The sequence below is a fragment of the Hippoglossus hippoglossus genome, chromosome 14 (assembly GCF_009819705.1).
Source record: "Hippoglossus hippoglossus isolate fHipHip1 chromosome 14, fHipHip1.pri, whole genome shotgun sequence".
Lineage (NCBI taxonomy): Eukaryota > Metazoa > Chordata > Actinopteri > Pleuronectiformes > Pleuronectidae > Hippoglossus > Hippoglossus hippoglossus.
Window position 1 is genome coordinate 7,426,869 of NC_047164.1, and position 15,771 is coordinate 7,442,639.

Sequence of the window (15,771 nt, forward strand, 5' to 3'; positions counted from 1 at the left end):
TTATTCCCCTCTTCTTATGAACTGATTATCTTTCACCGATTGTCTCGATCGCTCTTCTATTCTATTTTCCCTGTTAAGCACTTTGTAACTTTGTTGAAAAATGTGCTACACAAATAAAGTTAATTATTATTATTATATAGTATAATGTTAAAGTAAAATGTCGTGAAATTTGCTTTCAAGGATAATTTTAATTAAACACGAACCCATGTAAACAGTAAATCTATATAAATGTACTATTTGTACCCCATTTCTTCTCACTGCTTCGGGTTTGACCAGTTTTCATTTCTCTGCAGACCAGCATGAGTTTGTCCTCTCTCTCTCTCTCTCTCTCTCTCTCTCTCTCTCTCTCTCTCTCTCTCTCTCTCCCCTACTCATTCTTCCTTTCCTCCTTCGTTACGTGTCCTTTCCTCAGTTTCCCTCGTAACTCATTTTAACTTCCTTTCCTTTTCTCTCTGTCCCAGGTCCCACCATCCCAGACGACCTCCCCATCAGGCCTGCAGGCCGCCGTATTGTAGTGCCCCCCGGTGGTCGTTCCAACATCACATCTCTCAGCTAAACGGCAGAAAGACGAGGGGATGCATCCAGAAAACGGCAGCAGCCAGTGCAGGATGGAGGGAGGAGGAGGAGATGCAGAGGACCACGATTAGATTACAAGTTAAAAGAGCAAAACACTGAATCCTCATGCCTTACCTGTCACAATGCAACCTGGCTCAGATGAGAACAGTATCTCTTTTCCTGGGGAACTTGGACTGGAATCGCACCAGAGCACAATACACATAAACCAGTTTACCGTCACTTCTTCTTTGAAGAGACTACACGACACATACAGTGAAAACATGTCAACTCAGTGCTTTTGGTAATTTGGAAAATACACCAGTAAAACTTCTTAACAATCACATTCAACCAAGACTCAAAAAAAATCAATAAACTGTTCTCGAAGGAAAATAGATACAGCTTTTCTCAGAATGATGCTTTGGTTGTTTCATCCTGTTTGGCGTTCAATGTCACCCCCTTTTTCAGTCGCCCGCTTTCTCCATAGTCAGCGAAACATAACACTAGATCCCGCATTAGTCACGTATTATCACGCAGTACCGTTGGTTAGCTCTAGGTGGCATTGTATATACACTAGATGTGATGTAGCTTTGTGAACGATGTTGTTGCAGCCAGTTTGGGTTTAATGGACCAAGTAAAAAGGGGCGTTTATTAAAATCCCAGAGCAGGAGCGCTGTGGGGACATGGAGCTGCATGGGCCACATGAAGATGGGCGACGTGATCCGTGATCCTCTCGCCCCCCTCCTCTGAGACGCTTGATAACGACAACCCCCCTCGATTTAAGGCAAAAGAATAGAAATGTTAGAAAGGGATTTACATTTTCCTCATCCCCCTTTCTTGCGCCCTGTCATGGCTGTTTGGATAACAACGTTGTGAGAATCCGTCCTTTGCATTTGCTTCTAGCTTATCGCCTGCTTCTGTCATCCTGAAATCATCTTGAGAAAGACAACAGAGGGAACAAAAGATTTGAAAAAACAAAAGAAAAAGAAAACCTGAACAACAAGTATGAGTAAACTCAAACCAAATTGAAGGCAACTACTTAAAAATACAGTTGCAATGAAATGATGAAGTATCAGAAACCTGTTTTCAGTTAACAGCACTTCCCCTCTGGCTTTTCTTTTTCATTCCTGACAAACCGGGCTGTCGTTGCAGGACAAGAAACACACCATCGTTCCCCTGTCACCCCAGCGTACAGCCCTGTAATGCATTCCTGACCAATACCAATTCAACACCAGCCTGAATATGACCTGAAACGCTCCGGATGTGAACGCGTCAGGGTGGGGGGGGCCTCAGAGCTCTGTTTTTGTGTCTCTGCTTTTTTTTCTGACAAGGCAGAGGATTGTAGTGCAGTGAGGAAAACATGTATTTTTTGGGGAGGGAGGGAAGGAGATCTTTATTTGGCAGTAGTGTGGCAGACCGATGCAGGCACCAGTGGTGGTTTGTGTGTATTTATGTTAGTTTGACAACCTTATTGTTTTTATGTTTTTTTTTCACTGTTGTATCAAAACCCAGAGATGGCAGGTCAAAATAAGGTGTGTTGTGGATGGTATGATTTGTTTCCTGAATAAACATGAGTTGCAACTGACCTATTTTATTGTGTTATTACTCAACTTCACATCAAGAGACATGCACCAAAGCTTGGCATTAACATAGGGGTTTATATGAACATTCTCTAAATACTTAAAATTAATCTCTATATGGAAAGAATCACAGGGATCAGTTCATCAAAATAGTAAAAAAAAAGGCCTGTTTTTCCTCCCATATAACAATATTTTGTAAGACTTATCATCAGAAATGGCCTGTTTCACTGATTAACTTCACATTTCTTTAAAATAAAAAGAGATGTATACATTTTAAATTTAAGAAAAGGGCTGTATCATGTTGAATTTGTGTGATTTCGGTATAATTGATATGGATATGTATGCTTCAATTCCTAGCACCATCTCGACAGATCTTTAGGTCTATAGCTTCTATAAATGTGCATTAACATGTACATTTCATTTCTAATAATTTAGTCAAAAAGAAAAGATTTATTGGGAAGATGTCCTGTAGCCAAACAAACCTTCTTATGATTAACCAATATATGGTTCTAGTGTTGGTCATTGTTTCAAAGCTCAAGCGTCGATTCTGGGCAGAATGTTGATTTCCCTTTAATTTAACCTGAATCTAACCTGCTCCTGCGTATTTACTTGAAAGTTCTAACCCCATCAACAGATAGGGGGCGCTATGGGAAACAACTGAAGGGTACCAGTGAAGCTATTATTTAGTAATATTTCCTATCTGTCATATGAGTAGTCTTTACAACTGTTCCTGCACACTCACAGGCTGATTATATTTGTCATATGAGGGAATAACTTTATATGAATTTGTCATACTGCTATGAAAAAAAAATTCTAACAAAAGGACAGATTCATTTAAAAAGTCCATTACAAAATGTAAGATTTACTGCAGACAAAATCTAATGTAGCTGAATAAAACTGAATAATTCCCCTTCACAGTGAGGTGCATTGGTTTAACTGTATGATAATCTGATGACATCATAGATGGCAGAGGTGAAGATTGTCAAGATGAGTCAGCAAATCCGTATAAACAGGAAGGGTGTGTGTTAGTTGCATATGAGAAAGTAAACCTGTAAACATGTCAATAGATAACAGATAAATACTTCTGAAGATGAAAGAATTACCTGCTGTAATTCAGTCTTTTATTAAATAATAAGATTTTATTGTGTGTATCCAGTGTAACATATATGTGGTAAACGGAGATTTCCCTGCTTCAGTGATATCAGGCAGACGGGGGAGTATTTATCGGCTGAATCCCCCCTCAGCTCACCCACAGTGGAGCAGGGAGGAGACTGTGCCCTCTGGTTGACCTTGTACAAGTGGTAAACACAAATCTGTAAACTGTGCATGTGTGTGGGAGAGAGAAGGAGAATACAAAAAAGACATGGTCCAAGCCTGATGTTGAAGTTATTATAAAAAGCAAAGAATGTGTTTTGGAAACCAGCTTAGACCCAGTTCACGTGAAAATAAACTATTTGATCTTTTTTCTGAGCTATATTTTTGCATGTTTATAATAACTTTTCATATCAAGTATCATAGGCTAGTGTTTCTGTGAAGCTACTCCCAGGAACACTGGTTCTGGGTTAAATGTTAACATCAAAAACAAGATACTAAGATATTACTACGGGATAGGTTAAGATAACATTTGATCCTGCAGGTACCTTAAAAAATAACAACTTGATCATCGAAGTAATTTGGATTCAAATTGAGGAAAACAGGAATTTCCTCTTAAAAAATACATGATAACCCATCTAATGTAAAGCCAATGCATTTTTTCATTTTTCAGTCTGGAGCTTGGTTAATAACTGTGCTTCCAGTCATCGACCACTAGGGTGCAGCATTATGTTCAGGTAGGTGAACTGCAATCAAAACCTACGCACATACAATATCTTATTTCCAAGTTTACTTTAGGGTAAAAATCTTCTAGCATGACTGACGCCATTTCCCATTTTTATCCTTTCACTGTTCGGAATAATGATTAAAAAAAAGCTTTTATTACCAGTGGCTTTCCTTTCCCCATTTAATTCATAAAGACAAAATCAAAATGAAGTACAAGGCAAAGTCAGATCGGTTCAGAAAAACAGAAATTCATTATTTAAGGCACACCTTAATAGTTTGCAACTCCATCACGTTTGAATACAATGAACACACAGTGAAAACAGAAGAACGACAAAACCTTAGTGGGGGGATGAAATTCTCAAATGGGAAACAATTCTATTATTATTCAAATTAGTCTTTAATTAATTTATTTTTCCTGGGTCAATTACTATTTGTCTGTAATATTTTATACCTTCACTTTTAGGAAGGATCAAATCTGCCACATCAAAATATGTGGCGCTCCTATTACATATGAAAGAATTAAGATAATCATTAACAAATATGTTTTTCACATATACAGTCCATCTGTTTGAACTAACCCACTATATCTTACAACTCATACAGGAAACCACCTCTGAATCTGTTTAGTTACATCAGTGACGAAGATAACAACAACAACAACAACAACAACAACAACAACAACAACAACAACACAAAGTCAAAACATTGTACCAATTTTAAATAGAAAAGTGCAGACAGTTTTGAACTGAGTATTTATATATGTTTAAATATAATTACAAGTATTATAGACTTGAAAGGGTTGAGTCATATTAGAGATAGATAAGTCAATTGAATGGCTCGGCCTTAGTAGAAATCACATTTATTTATTGATTGTGAAAAAGCTCAGGTTTTACAGTTTAAGGAAACCAGACGTGTGCCATATCTCAAGAATAAGGCAACTTACAGCCTCTGCACGACTCAGAGGCCGGTGTGTGTTCGTCAACAAGTCTAAAGTTAATCTTACAGTATGAACGAGGGGCATTTCCTCGCCTGGTATTTGTTTCCCTTCATTATTTTCTGCAAAAAATTGTGAAAAATCAATATTGAGATTTACTATTTCCCCACTGTGTTTTCCAGATGGTGTGGAATCTCAGATTACTGTTGCAGAGGAAGACTGCACATGAGAGCAACTCATTACGAACCCAATGTACAGACTTATCTGGTGGCACACGTGTAATTGATTGTATCCAACACAAAAGAGAAAGGACAATAAAAAAAAAGACAATGACAAGAACAAATATCAATGCAGACAGTAAACAAAGAAGATTAATCTTATCTCGGACTCATTTTAATCCTCGTCTATAAAAACCAGTCCTAAGGGAATAAGTATTCACTCACAGTTTAAGATTTTTTTGTCTCTCTGTGCATTAATGCTACAATTGATGAAGAAGCATGTGCAAAAGCGAGGCTCAGTGCAGAACACATAACATCTACCGTCTAACTTTTCTATTTCTTCGTAGCTTTGCTTGAAGAACCTAGCGGGTCACCTGCAGATTGAGGCAAAGGTTCATCCAGATTATCGGTGTTTTAAAGTATTTTTTTGACAAAAAACAATTCATCAGAAATGACACATCACGTGTGGCCCTAACTACAAAGCTCCATAAAAACTTTCAAGGTCGCGAATAGACCTTCAAGATTAAATTCAAAACTTTTGTTTTCTGCATTTCAAAAGTCTGTATTGGCTGTACAGCAGGTTGAATCATACAGAAGTGAAGAAGAGCTGCTTTTTGCCTTTATTATGAAGCTGGTTCCTTGTACCAAATGTTGCAGTCTTTGTCAGCTTGACTATCAAAGCTAGGCATAATGGCCACTACCACCATGTGTCTGCTGCTATGATAAAGTTAGCCGTTCATGCTCAAGTCTACAGCTCAGCTCCTTAACTTCTACCCTGGAGGAATCTGTGGTTGCTGCGATAAAAACAAAGGCCTCGTTTTACCTTATTAACCTCTCTCCGTTTAAATGTTTGTGGACTCTTAGTGTTCATGTCGATGTCGGAACAAAGCCGTCCCGTCAACTGTTTTGTCTTTCAGTAGCCAACCCAACTCCCTGTGCCGTGCCATTCAATGTAGCACAGGAGGACCAGTGTTATATTGTGATAATTAACCAGAAAATGCCTTGCTGAGACTAAAAAATCTAAGTCAAAGCCGTAGTTGACCGCGTCTGACTTTATTTCCTTATGGCAGCCGATGTGGCGTCGTCTCCTTTGTGACCTCCACTTCACATCAGCACACGGCAGGTTGAGCCGACCTCAGAGCACCAGGATGATGTACGGGAACATGAAATATGAGTGACGCCCTGCAGAGAGTCATTCCTCTTGGTGACAGGAGAGTGAAAACCCTGGGGTCACTTTCACTCCTGCAGTCGTGCAGCTCTTCATAATGTGTTTCTTTATCTGTGTGAACGGCGATGCACGGTTGCGTACATTTTGTTTTTGAATAAATGCAATGGTGGTGCAGGAACACTGGTGACCAGTTCTGAGAGTGTCTGTGCTGATTGAACAATGTGGTGTCTCGTGTGCAAACTGCTGATCTACAAGCTGTGGGCAGGTGAAAGTGATAATGGAGTGAGTGGGGTCATGGGATCTATCCTGATAAGTAGGCAGCCGGCTTGACATTGTTATTCTGTCCATCCTCTATCGCCTTGTTCTTCTCACTCGTGGACAGCTCTGAAGACTCCGAGTCCACCACCGCTTTCTTTGACCTGTTGAGTAAAGAGCGTCTCCTGTTAAGTTTGAACAGATGGAAATCACATTATATTCCAGACATATTTCAGGTTGGCCTTGCCGGATGGAAATTAGCTTATGTGGCTAACTGCGGCTCATTTACTGTATTTTGTCTGTTGATTAATGAGCAAAGTCCCTATAGAGTAAATTAACAAAAGGAAATATTCACTTCCTTCAAGCTTTTATTTTGCTAGTGACTTTTAGGGTCTTTTATTTTGAAGCTCTTGTGGGGAAAAAAAAGGAAGTCGCGTGTGACAGTGAGTGACTTCGCTAATAAGTTTGATAATTGACGTTGAATTCAGGAGGTAAAACAGTGTTTGTAAAATGTTTCTCTACAATCTAATGGTCATATTATGGATGTTTAAGCTCCCAGCTGCAACAGGAACAAGGTAACTGTGTGTTTACTGTGATTTTTGTCCATTTCAGCGACATTTGATCTTAATTAACCTGCAAATTGAATGTGTGCTTGTCACAGATGCTACAACAGTTAGCTTAAAGGTACCACAGTGCCATGCTAATGCTAGCTAACTCTTGATACAGGATATATGTGACGCAGTTATTTCACCTCACTCTTGTTCATGGTGACCTCCACTGGCTCTATGTCATGTTTCAGGTGATTTTACTGTAAGATTTCTGAGAAAATTAAAGGTAAAGTTGTAATGGAACTCAAAACTTGCAATATTATCCTTAAGAGTCAAGTCGGGCCATTAGTTCCATAACAATAACAGCAGTGATGTACAGAATGATAAACAGTATAGTGTTTTCAGGGCATGTGCACGTAAGGTCATGGAGGCTCCTTACTTTTCTCTGTTGAAGACGATGAAGTCTCTGTGGACGTTATCCAGTCGCTGCTGCATCTGGCCGTTCTGGAGGAGAGACAGCAAATCAAAAAATCACTGCTGGCGCTGCTTAAAAAACAAAACAACAAAATCAGGATCTATCCTTAGCCGTTATTATTCCAGCCACTGAATCACAATCAGGTAGAGAGGTAAAACATCTTGTACTTTTGAAGTACCTTTCACATTTCTTTGCTAGAATCAGTTTCTTTCCAGTAGAGGAAACAGTTGACCTAACTTTAGGGGACGCTTGTGCTCTGATCTCTCCACCTGCACCGTGTACTTGTACATATTTGGCACATTAATCCCGCTCCAAACTGAGCTCTGGCTCTGACTGGAAGCTGCTGACTCCCTGCCCGGAGCTGTCAGTCACACAGCCCAGCACAGCGGCTCTGTACAGGTGCTCTCACAGTGGGGGGGCCATTAAATTAGGGCAGCCATGTTGTTAAAGGAGACAAAGAAGTGTATGTATACGTTTGGCAAGTGAACCAAGGGTGTTGAGTGTTCATTTTGTAATACGTTTGCTTGCTGGCAAGAGAGAGAGGGAAAGAATAAGAAGAAGGTCATTTGGCAAATATCTTTTTTACCAGTGGGTTTATGGCAAAGTAAAAAAACAGCAGATTCACATGAACCCAGATGGATGGTAAGTGCATTAACAGAAGAAGTGTGAGCTTGTGTGTGGCTGATGCAGGATAACGAAAGGACAAAGAAGACTGACACAGAGGACGAATAGTGTATCATCTGTCAAATATCCTCACCGTGATAGATGCGATAGGAAAAAATGTACAAGACAGATGAGACACAGAGTATGATGCAGTGTCTCGCTAATGCTGCTGTAATGATATATATCCTTAGCTCGAAAGGTATGACAGCACCTGACAATAAAAATATAAAAATGTAATAACTGTTCCCTGCTCCCCCAAAAATTACATTGGTGGCAATGGTGGCGAAGAATTGGACACAAGTTGTATTGTCAAAATGCTTGGGGGGGGGGGATGGATCCGCTTCATTTTCGATGTGCTGATGGAAATATGTGAAGAAGCTTGACATTCACGCACAATGCAACAACAGAAGAACAGGGACATTTCCTAAACTGTACAGGGCTCCACTTGCTAATCCGTCTCTTTTCCCCTTCATTAAATGCTTTGAAAAAGACAGTTCAGGGGCTAATTGCTCCAACTGCTGGATTAAACTTTCAATTTAATGAGACAAACCATCAGGGAGTGCTCCGCTGGATGAGAGCCCATCTGGGACATTTCTTAGCAATCCTTCTACTGGGCTTACTGTGCTTTGCCTGAACACTGGGCCAACTTTTGTTTTCAATGGGACTGCTAATGTGTACAGCAGTTGAAATAGAAACCGAGTGACATGTCAGCAATGTGTGATCATTTAAATAATACCCTCATAATAATAAAAATATCCCTAAATTATATGTTAAATGAAAATTCCATTGATGTAAGAGAAACTTCACTTTTTGATCAATGCTGTTTTCCATTTTTCCAAACTGTATATTTTTTTTAAGTCTACAAGTTTATTGACCCTAAATATGTGACACATCAAACTCGTGATACAGTTTTTTGAGAAGTAATCTGGTACGTATTGTTCATGAGATGTAAAAAATATATATTTACAGGGGGAATAATGAAAAATAAAGTATAAATTCAATACTCCAGTCACATATTTTACTTTCAGTTGAGCGTGTCATTGTTAAGTCTAACGAGACAACTTCAACCTCTTGGACTACAACTGTTCGACTGCTTCTGAAAATACGCATTCAGAAATAAACTTTTAATTAGTAATTTAACATTACTTATATGCAGCTTCTGTTTGCTATAGCAAGCACACGTCTTACAGTTGGAAAGTATCGGGAAGAATGCCAAAACCCCATCCTCCAACTTTGCCACACTTAGAGCCACAAGCCGCATTTAAAGCCATGTTTGACCTCACTTTGAGCTTTACTGCTGAGTTTTCCTCTTCATCATAAAATTCAATTTAATGTTACAAGCAGGTGCAATAAAACAGGGCAGCTTGATGTGAGAATAAATAATTCCTCCTTTTACTGCATTTGGCCCCTGTTTGAATCGAGAGTAAAACATGTTCATGTACTTTCCCATGACCAAAACATTTAAAGACACTGTGTGTCACTGTGTCTCTTCCTTTGGTGCGGAAACACTCTTGTACATTCACATCACATGGTTTTAATGCATTTTTTAAATTATCTTAAACTTGATATTCGTGAGTTTTTTTCTGTCACTGTGGGGCAACAGTATTGTGAATATTAAATTCATACATCATCTCTTTTTAACAAGAACTTATTAACAAGCAATTACTTGTTTACACATCCAGAACCTTCTGCACAGACAGTCTTTTTTGCTTTATTTTGGTCGTTTTAACTGCTCTACATCTAAAGTTAAATTCAAAACACCTTTTAAAAACCCTATCTGGACTATAAAAAACACAAGTGATTTGTTCTTCTATAATCTTTTGTTATCTTCTACATTGTCTCTGCTCTTGTGTTAGAATTATGACAGTAGGGCTGGATGCAGGACACTAAATGTTATCACAGGCACAAATTCCCAATAACTCTTCTGCAGTTTATCTCTCTGTTTGTATCATTAAATGCACCCATGTGTACATTATCTGAATACAGACTATAAGACCGTTTTCCAGTGTATTTTATACATGCACTACGTAATCGATGTGAATGACATCTCTGATTAAAAGAGAGATGTGTGTGTGTGTGTGTGTGAGAGACGAGAGCATGCCAATTTATTTTGTTCTCACAGCACGAGTTCAATTTTCTGCTTTATATTATCCGTGATTTAATTGAGCTAATTCCACGCTGCATTATGAGCCTAGCAGCGACGGGGAGGCAGTGGCACAGAGATAAGAGCGGCTAGAAAAATGGATGAGGCAGCGGACGTACACTGTTTAAGTGAGGAGTGCGAGCGATGTGAAGACAGCAAGAAGGAGTCTGAGGACAAGGGAGGTGAAAGAAGGCTGGAGAGAACAAGAGAAGAATGAGGAGTGAAGACAAATATGCAAAAAGAATACAGAGTAGCCTCGGGGTAATGAGGAGGAAGTAGGCTGGGACAGCTTTCTTCATTCAATATTGATCTGCTATGCTTCAGAAATGCTGCTCAGAGCATCTCAACACACACACACACACACACACACACACGCGCTCTTTGTCTCTGTCTCACATGCACCATCACAAGTGGTCCCACAGGTTTTCTGTAAGTGGATATGCTGAAGCATTGCAGCAACACAAACTAATATTGGTAGAAAGTAAAGCGAGCAGTGTCCCAGACAGCACACACGCTGCATAATATGACCACTTGGAATGAATAATAGATAACACATGAAACGAGTCACTTTTATAGAAAGGTGAAAAGTTTCGCATTGTACAGAATGTATTTGAGTTAATGAAACAGAACTAGAAAATACTTTATTGTCTTTGCTTACACGTGCAAAAAGTGCCATAAAAGATACTTTAAAAACACAGTCACATCCAAACAGACATGTTTAAAAGATAACGTTTCATAAACGACACTTTCATAAAACACATTAAATTGATTGATAAAAAGTTGGCAACACGAGGAGTGACTGTCTTTTAGTGATTAGGATATTTGGTGGCAATATGGACAAATGATTTCCTGCAGATGTCTTTCTTTGCTCTGGGTGACTCTGTACTTTGCTGTGAGGGAAGGAGCTGGAAGTATTGATTCAGGGGATGGCTGTGGTTGTCTAGGATTTTGCTACGAAAGCGTTGTGCTGCTTTGGTGATGGGACAGCGGGGCTTGTTTCCAGCCAGTTATTGTACAGCCCAGTTTTCCTTCTCTCTCCATATTATTTTAACAGAAAGTGTCCTGAGGAGGGACCTGGTTAACATACACTGTTATTCCACATCTTGGCCAGAGTTTGGTCAAATTTTAATAGATTTAAAGTCACACTTGTCAATGTAACGTTTACTGAGCAACAGCGCCCTCTGCAGCTGTTGACCGCGGTGACTTAATATAAATTAATTTACGGATCTGCGTAAAAACCTCCAAGAAAGCCCATCATCTTCATCCTTTCTTATAATAAACGAGTGACCATGTTTCTGAAAAACCTGCTTATTCACCAACAAATACGGTGGTTTGATTAAAACAAATCAAGTTACAAAAGTACAATACCCTTCCAGTTACTTGATATTAATTTCCCTTAGTCTGACCGTGTGTTGTTACTTCCCCAGTCTCCATAACCATTATAGATGTTTTCCCTGAAAGGCTGCTATCTCCATTTCATTAGAATATGAGACTTTATCTTGGTGTACATGGGCCAAGGGGATTATGGATGTTGTCTGGCTGCACAGTGAGATATCACTGATATATTACAACACATCGACAGGTCCCCACAAGCTGTTGTCAACTTTTATGAAACACGGTGTACTTTGGGCCAGCTCTGATTTCTTAGTGCAAGCTGGCAAAGTGTAGTGGTCGGGAGTCTAGACCAAACATATTGCTCTGCTTCTATTAGAGCAGAATCTCACAAACTGTTTTGCTTGTTGTAATGTACCAAAGAGTCGAGGGAAGAGCCAGACTCACTGACTTTGCAATGTCATAGGTTACATGTGCATGTTTGTGTGTCCATAGGGCATGTTTTTTTATTTTAGGACAGCAACCAGACCCCAACTTCACTGCTGTTAATTAAAAGTACACAAATTAAAACCAAGGCCAGTTTGATTGCAGTTAAAGCGTTCACCACCTAATCTCTCTGAACTTTTACTGTCTCTGTGGAAATAATATAAAGGTTGAACATTTGGACAGATGCCTAGAATTCAGTGTGGCACTTCCCTGTTGTACTGATCAATGGACTCTTTTACTGTAAATACGTTTGTCCTGATAAACCCTGGATGCCTGTTTTAAAGTGGCATCACAACAATAGGAAAACTGGCAGGAAAGTGTTCTAGTTTAGTGTTTTAGTGATTAAACCATTTACTTTATCTGCTGCATCGATCTAAGTGAAGAATGACTCAGGACCATGGACTGTATAAAATGATGGACTCCATGACAGATGTCCAAAAAGGGATGCCAAATCATTTTGATTGCTCCCTGGTGGCTGGATGCAGTGTAGGTCATAAACCCTGCCTTCTCCATGTTAGCGGATGGGACATGAACAAAACTCAAAGATCTATGTACATGTGAATTTTTTTTTTTTTCAACATACTGTAGTTTCTGTCATTTTTAGGTAGGTCTTTTTACACTGATGCATGTACAAGTGTTCATTTTTCCATTAAGTCTGGTTTTAATTAGTTATTTGATGCTATAAAAACTGGTTAAACGTCAGGATTGAGAAATGACTCGCAATTGGTGGAGCGCATGTATCGGCTTGACCTTGACGGTGCGGCTCCTCAATCACTAGACTCTGGATCCAAATCACATCAAAAGCACAAGATGACGGCACAATCGAAGGAAGTGGACACACGTCCTTCATGTTTATACTCAGTCTCTGCTCAGGATTGGTAGTTCTGTAACCTGGAGGGTCACATAACGATTTATTTAACATGATGTAATAAAGGCATGTCTTTGCATTTCCCATTGCAGTGCCTCCAGAACTACGTTCGTACAGAGAGGAAATTTAGAGAGCGCAGCAGAGTACTGAAGGAAGGGTAATAAACAGTAAAATTGTATATGGCAGCAGTCGCTTGTGACTAATGGCACAAATACCAGTTTTTGTGTTTACCCTTAGAGGAAGGCCTTGCATCAAAGCATATTACTCGATCTTTCTTGTCACAGAGAATGTTTTTAATGTTTTCTCTAAGCGATTTAATACTGTGGGTTTTATTTGGACTTAAGATGCAAGTTCACACAAATGAATGTGGTGTATTATGTTACATTTAACCACAAAACATAGACAGTGGCTCTGATCAGTTCCCACAACTGCACCAGACTAAAAAAAATAAACTCAGTGCTGTTGGTCGTAGCTGTCAAACTGCTTTCCACTTCTCATACGTCTCACTTGACCGGGTGATAAAATGAACCTTTCATTGCTCCCCTCTCACTCTTTTGTATAAACACCCTGAGGACAACAGCTGATTTATGTATAGACGGAGTGAAAGACTGGATATAAAATGTAAAAAGAGCAGGATGATTGCATTCTTTGCCTTCCCCCATACACATAGCAAGCAGTCGACACATTTATTCTGATGAAAGGGCTCTAAAATGTGTCCTTGTCGTTCCTGATGGCACTCGGGACACGTTTAAAAAGACAAACTAAGGAGCAAGTTATCACTTGGAACTGGGGCAAATGAAAGCAGTGGTCAGCTTTTTTGAATGAATAATGGCAAATTGAGAGGGAGAGACACCTTCATGTGTGATCCACTGAAGGACAGGACATACCAATCTAAAATTGACAGAAATTGTATTCAAACCCACTTCTTTAAAGAAAACTGATAGTAAGAATTACCACCCTGGAGTTCTATGCCTCCAACAACCTGTGCAGTTTCAGTAACTCCTTGAGTCCAAGTGACAGCTGGTCAAACTTTTAAAGAAATTCCCAGAAAGGCAGTTTTGAGATATTATGTTTAAGAAGCCAAAATCATTTTCCGTGAGGCAAGTGAATGTTTTTGCAGGCTATAATGAAATTCCCTATGCGTGCTCTTGATGTGTTCCATTCACAAGAGAAGTTGACATATGACCACCAAAATCTGATCAGTTCCTCCATGAGTCCAAGTGAACATTTGTACCACATTTGAAAGGACTCCCTGCAGGTATTCCTGAGATGTCACGTTCACAATGCAACAAATGTGATTTGTGAGGTCACGGCAACCTTGACTTTTGACCTTCGACTACCAAAACCCAATCAGTTCATCTTTGAGTCCAACTTAAAATTAGGTGGAATTCAAACCGACGAACCTTAGACCACTTGGAACCATGTCTACATAATATATGATCTGTAAAAGTTATAAGCAAACCTGTCTTAGTAGGTATGTCTTTGCGATTCCTTACATGTGGTTGTTGTCTCATCATGGTCCAACCTCTTTTCAACAACAGTGACATTTTTATTTACTTAATGTTTATTATTGAAGGCCTTACCTGCGGAGACCCATCAGATCCCTGGTCCTTGGTCTTCCTAGCGAGCCGTTTCTTCTTCTTGTGAAGCGGTTTGGACTCCAGGATCATTTCCTCCAGCTCAAATGTGGGGTCACAGTTTAGCCTCCGCCTCTATAGAGACACACACACCCATACAGACCACTATTAAAAAAAATATGCATCAAATAGTGAATCTCTTTATAAATCAAGCACTTTTAGTAACTCTTTCAGTTGCAGACATTGTCTATTTCCACGATAAAGTCAAAATGTCGAGATTACAGTTGAAATAATGTTTCGTAAATAAAGTCAACTCCTCAGGTCCATCAAATCTAGTTAGAGGACCAATTGGCAGCTTTACATCATTGCAGTGTTAAAGGGGAGATTCTGAAGTCTGCTCATTTATTTGTAACCTTGACATTACCAACCATGCAGAATTCAAGAAGCTTCCCCAGAATGTTGGTTGTCCGAGCCCAGGTCCCTCCACACACTGAATCCTATATTACCCTTGACAGCTGTGTGTGAATGATAAGTGATACAAACAACTGTGTGAAGGTGACCTTGGTCAACAAGAGTAGAAAAGCACTACATAAATGCAGTCCATTTAGAAATCCTTTTCTGGCTTAGTTTGATATTTTGACTTTTATCTTGAAATGGGGTTGTGATGATTTGTACAAAAACATTTACTTGTGTAGATTTCTGTGTCAGTGTTGTAAATAATACTTGCCGACAAAAACAAGAAGAGCGAAACCCTAGAATCTCCCCGCACTACCATCTGCATTACATAAAATAATATGCAGTGATTAGATTTGGTGTGTTTTATATTACACTAGGATATGATAAAATGTGTTTCCATACAGAATGACACCCACTTTGATTTTACATGCAATATTAAAGTTCTGATGGCGGCAAGCCAACAAAGCAGAGATGAGGGGAAGTTAAAAAATAAAACATCAGGGCTGACTTCTCCCTTCCTGTTCAAACATTAATAGTCTGTAAGAGACTAAAGATGGAGGATGGGCCTATAATTAGAGAGACACTGTCGATTCCCGAATCGATCCTCTGTGCTTTTCCTCTGCTGTGCCAGCCCGGCCGCTTGGGGATAGCTGCTGCTCTACAGAGTTTTTACTGGATTTAGATAAAGACATTTAGTC

At 39.4% G+C, this 15,771-nt stretch overlaps 2 protein-coding genes across 7 annotated transcripts in view; one reads left to right on the forward strand and one right to left on the reverse strand.

Moving 5' to 3' along the window:
* dpysl3 (dihydropyrimidinase like 3) overlaps positions 1–2,138 on the forward strand; it is a 38,646-nt gene extending 36,508 nt beyond the window's left edge. For all 3 annotated transcript variants that reach the window (XM_034606559.1, XM_034606560.1, XM_034606561.1), the window contains exon 14: positions 462–2,138. In XM_034606559.1, the coding sequence (XP_034462450.1) occupies positions 462–556 (95 nt within the window). In that variant the 3' untranslated portion in view covers positions 557–2,138. The remainder of the gene's footprint in view (positions 1–461) is intronic.
* A 1,975-nt stretch (positions 2,139–4,113) lies between these two features.
* The window catches only part of stk32a (serine/threonine kinase 32A), a 58,917-nt gene continuing 47,259 nt past the window's right edge, over positions 4,114–15,771 (reverse strand). For 2 of the 4 annotated variants that reach the window (XM_034606571.1, XM_034606568.1), the window contains 3 exons: positions 14,624–14,752; positions 7,513–7,577; positions 6,085–6,689 (listed from right to left, as the gene is read on the reverse strand). In XM_034606571.1, coding sequence (XP_034462462.1) covers positions 6,572–6,689; positions 7,513–7,577; positions 14,624–14,752 — 312 coding nt within the window. In that variant the 3' untranslated portion in view covers positions 6,085–6,571. Of the gene's footprint in view, positions 6,690–7,508; positions 7,578–14,623; positions 14,753–15,771 lie in introns of those variants that run through there. The other 2 variants (XM_034606567.1, XM_034606570.1) reach the window with 2 other exon arrangements.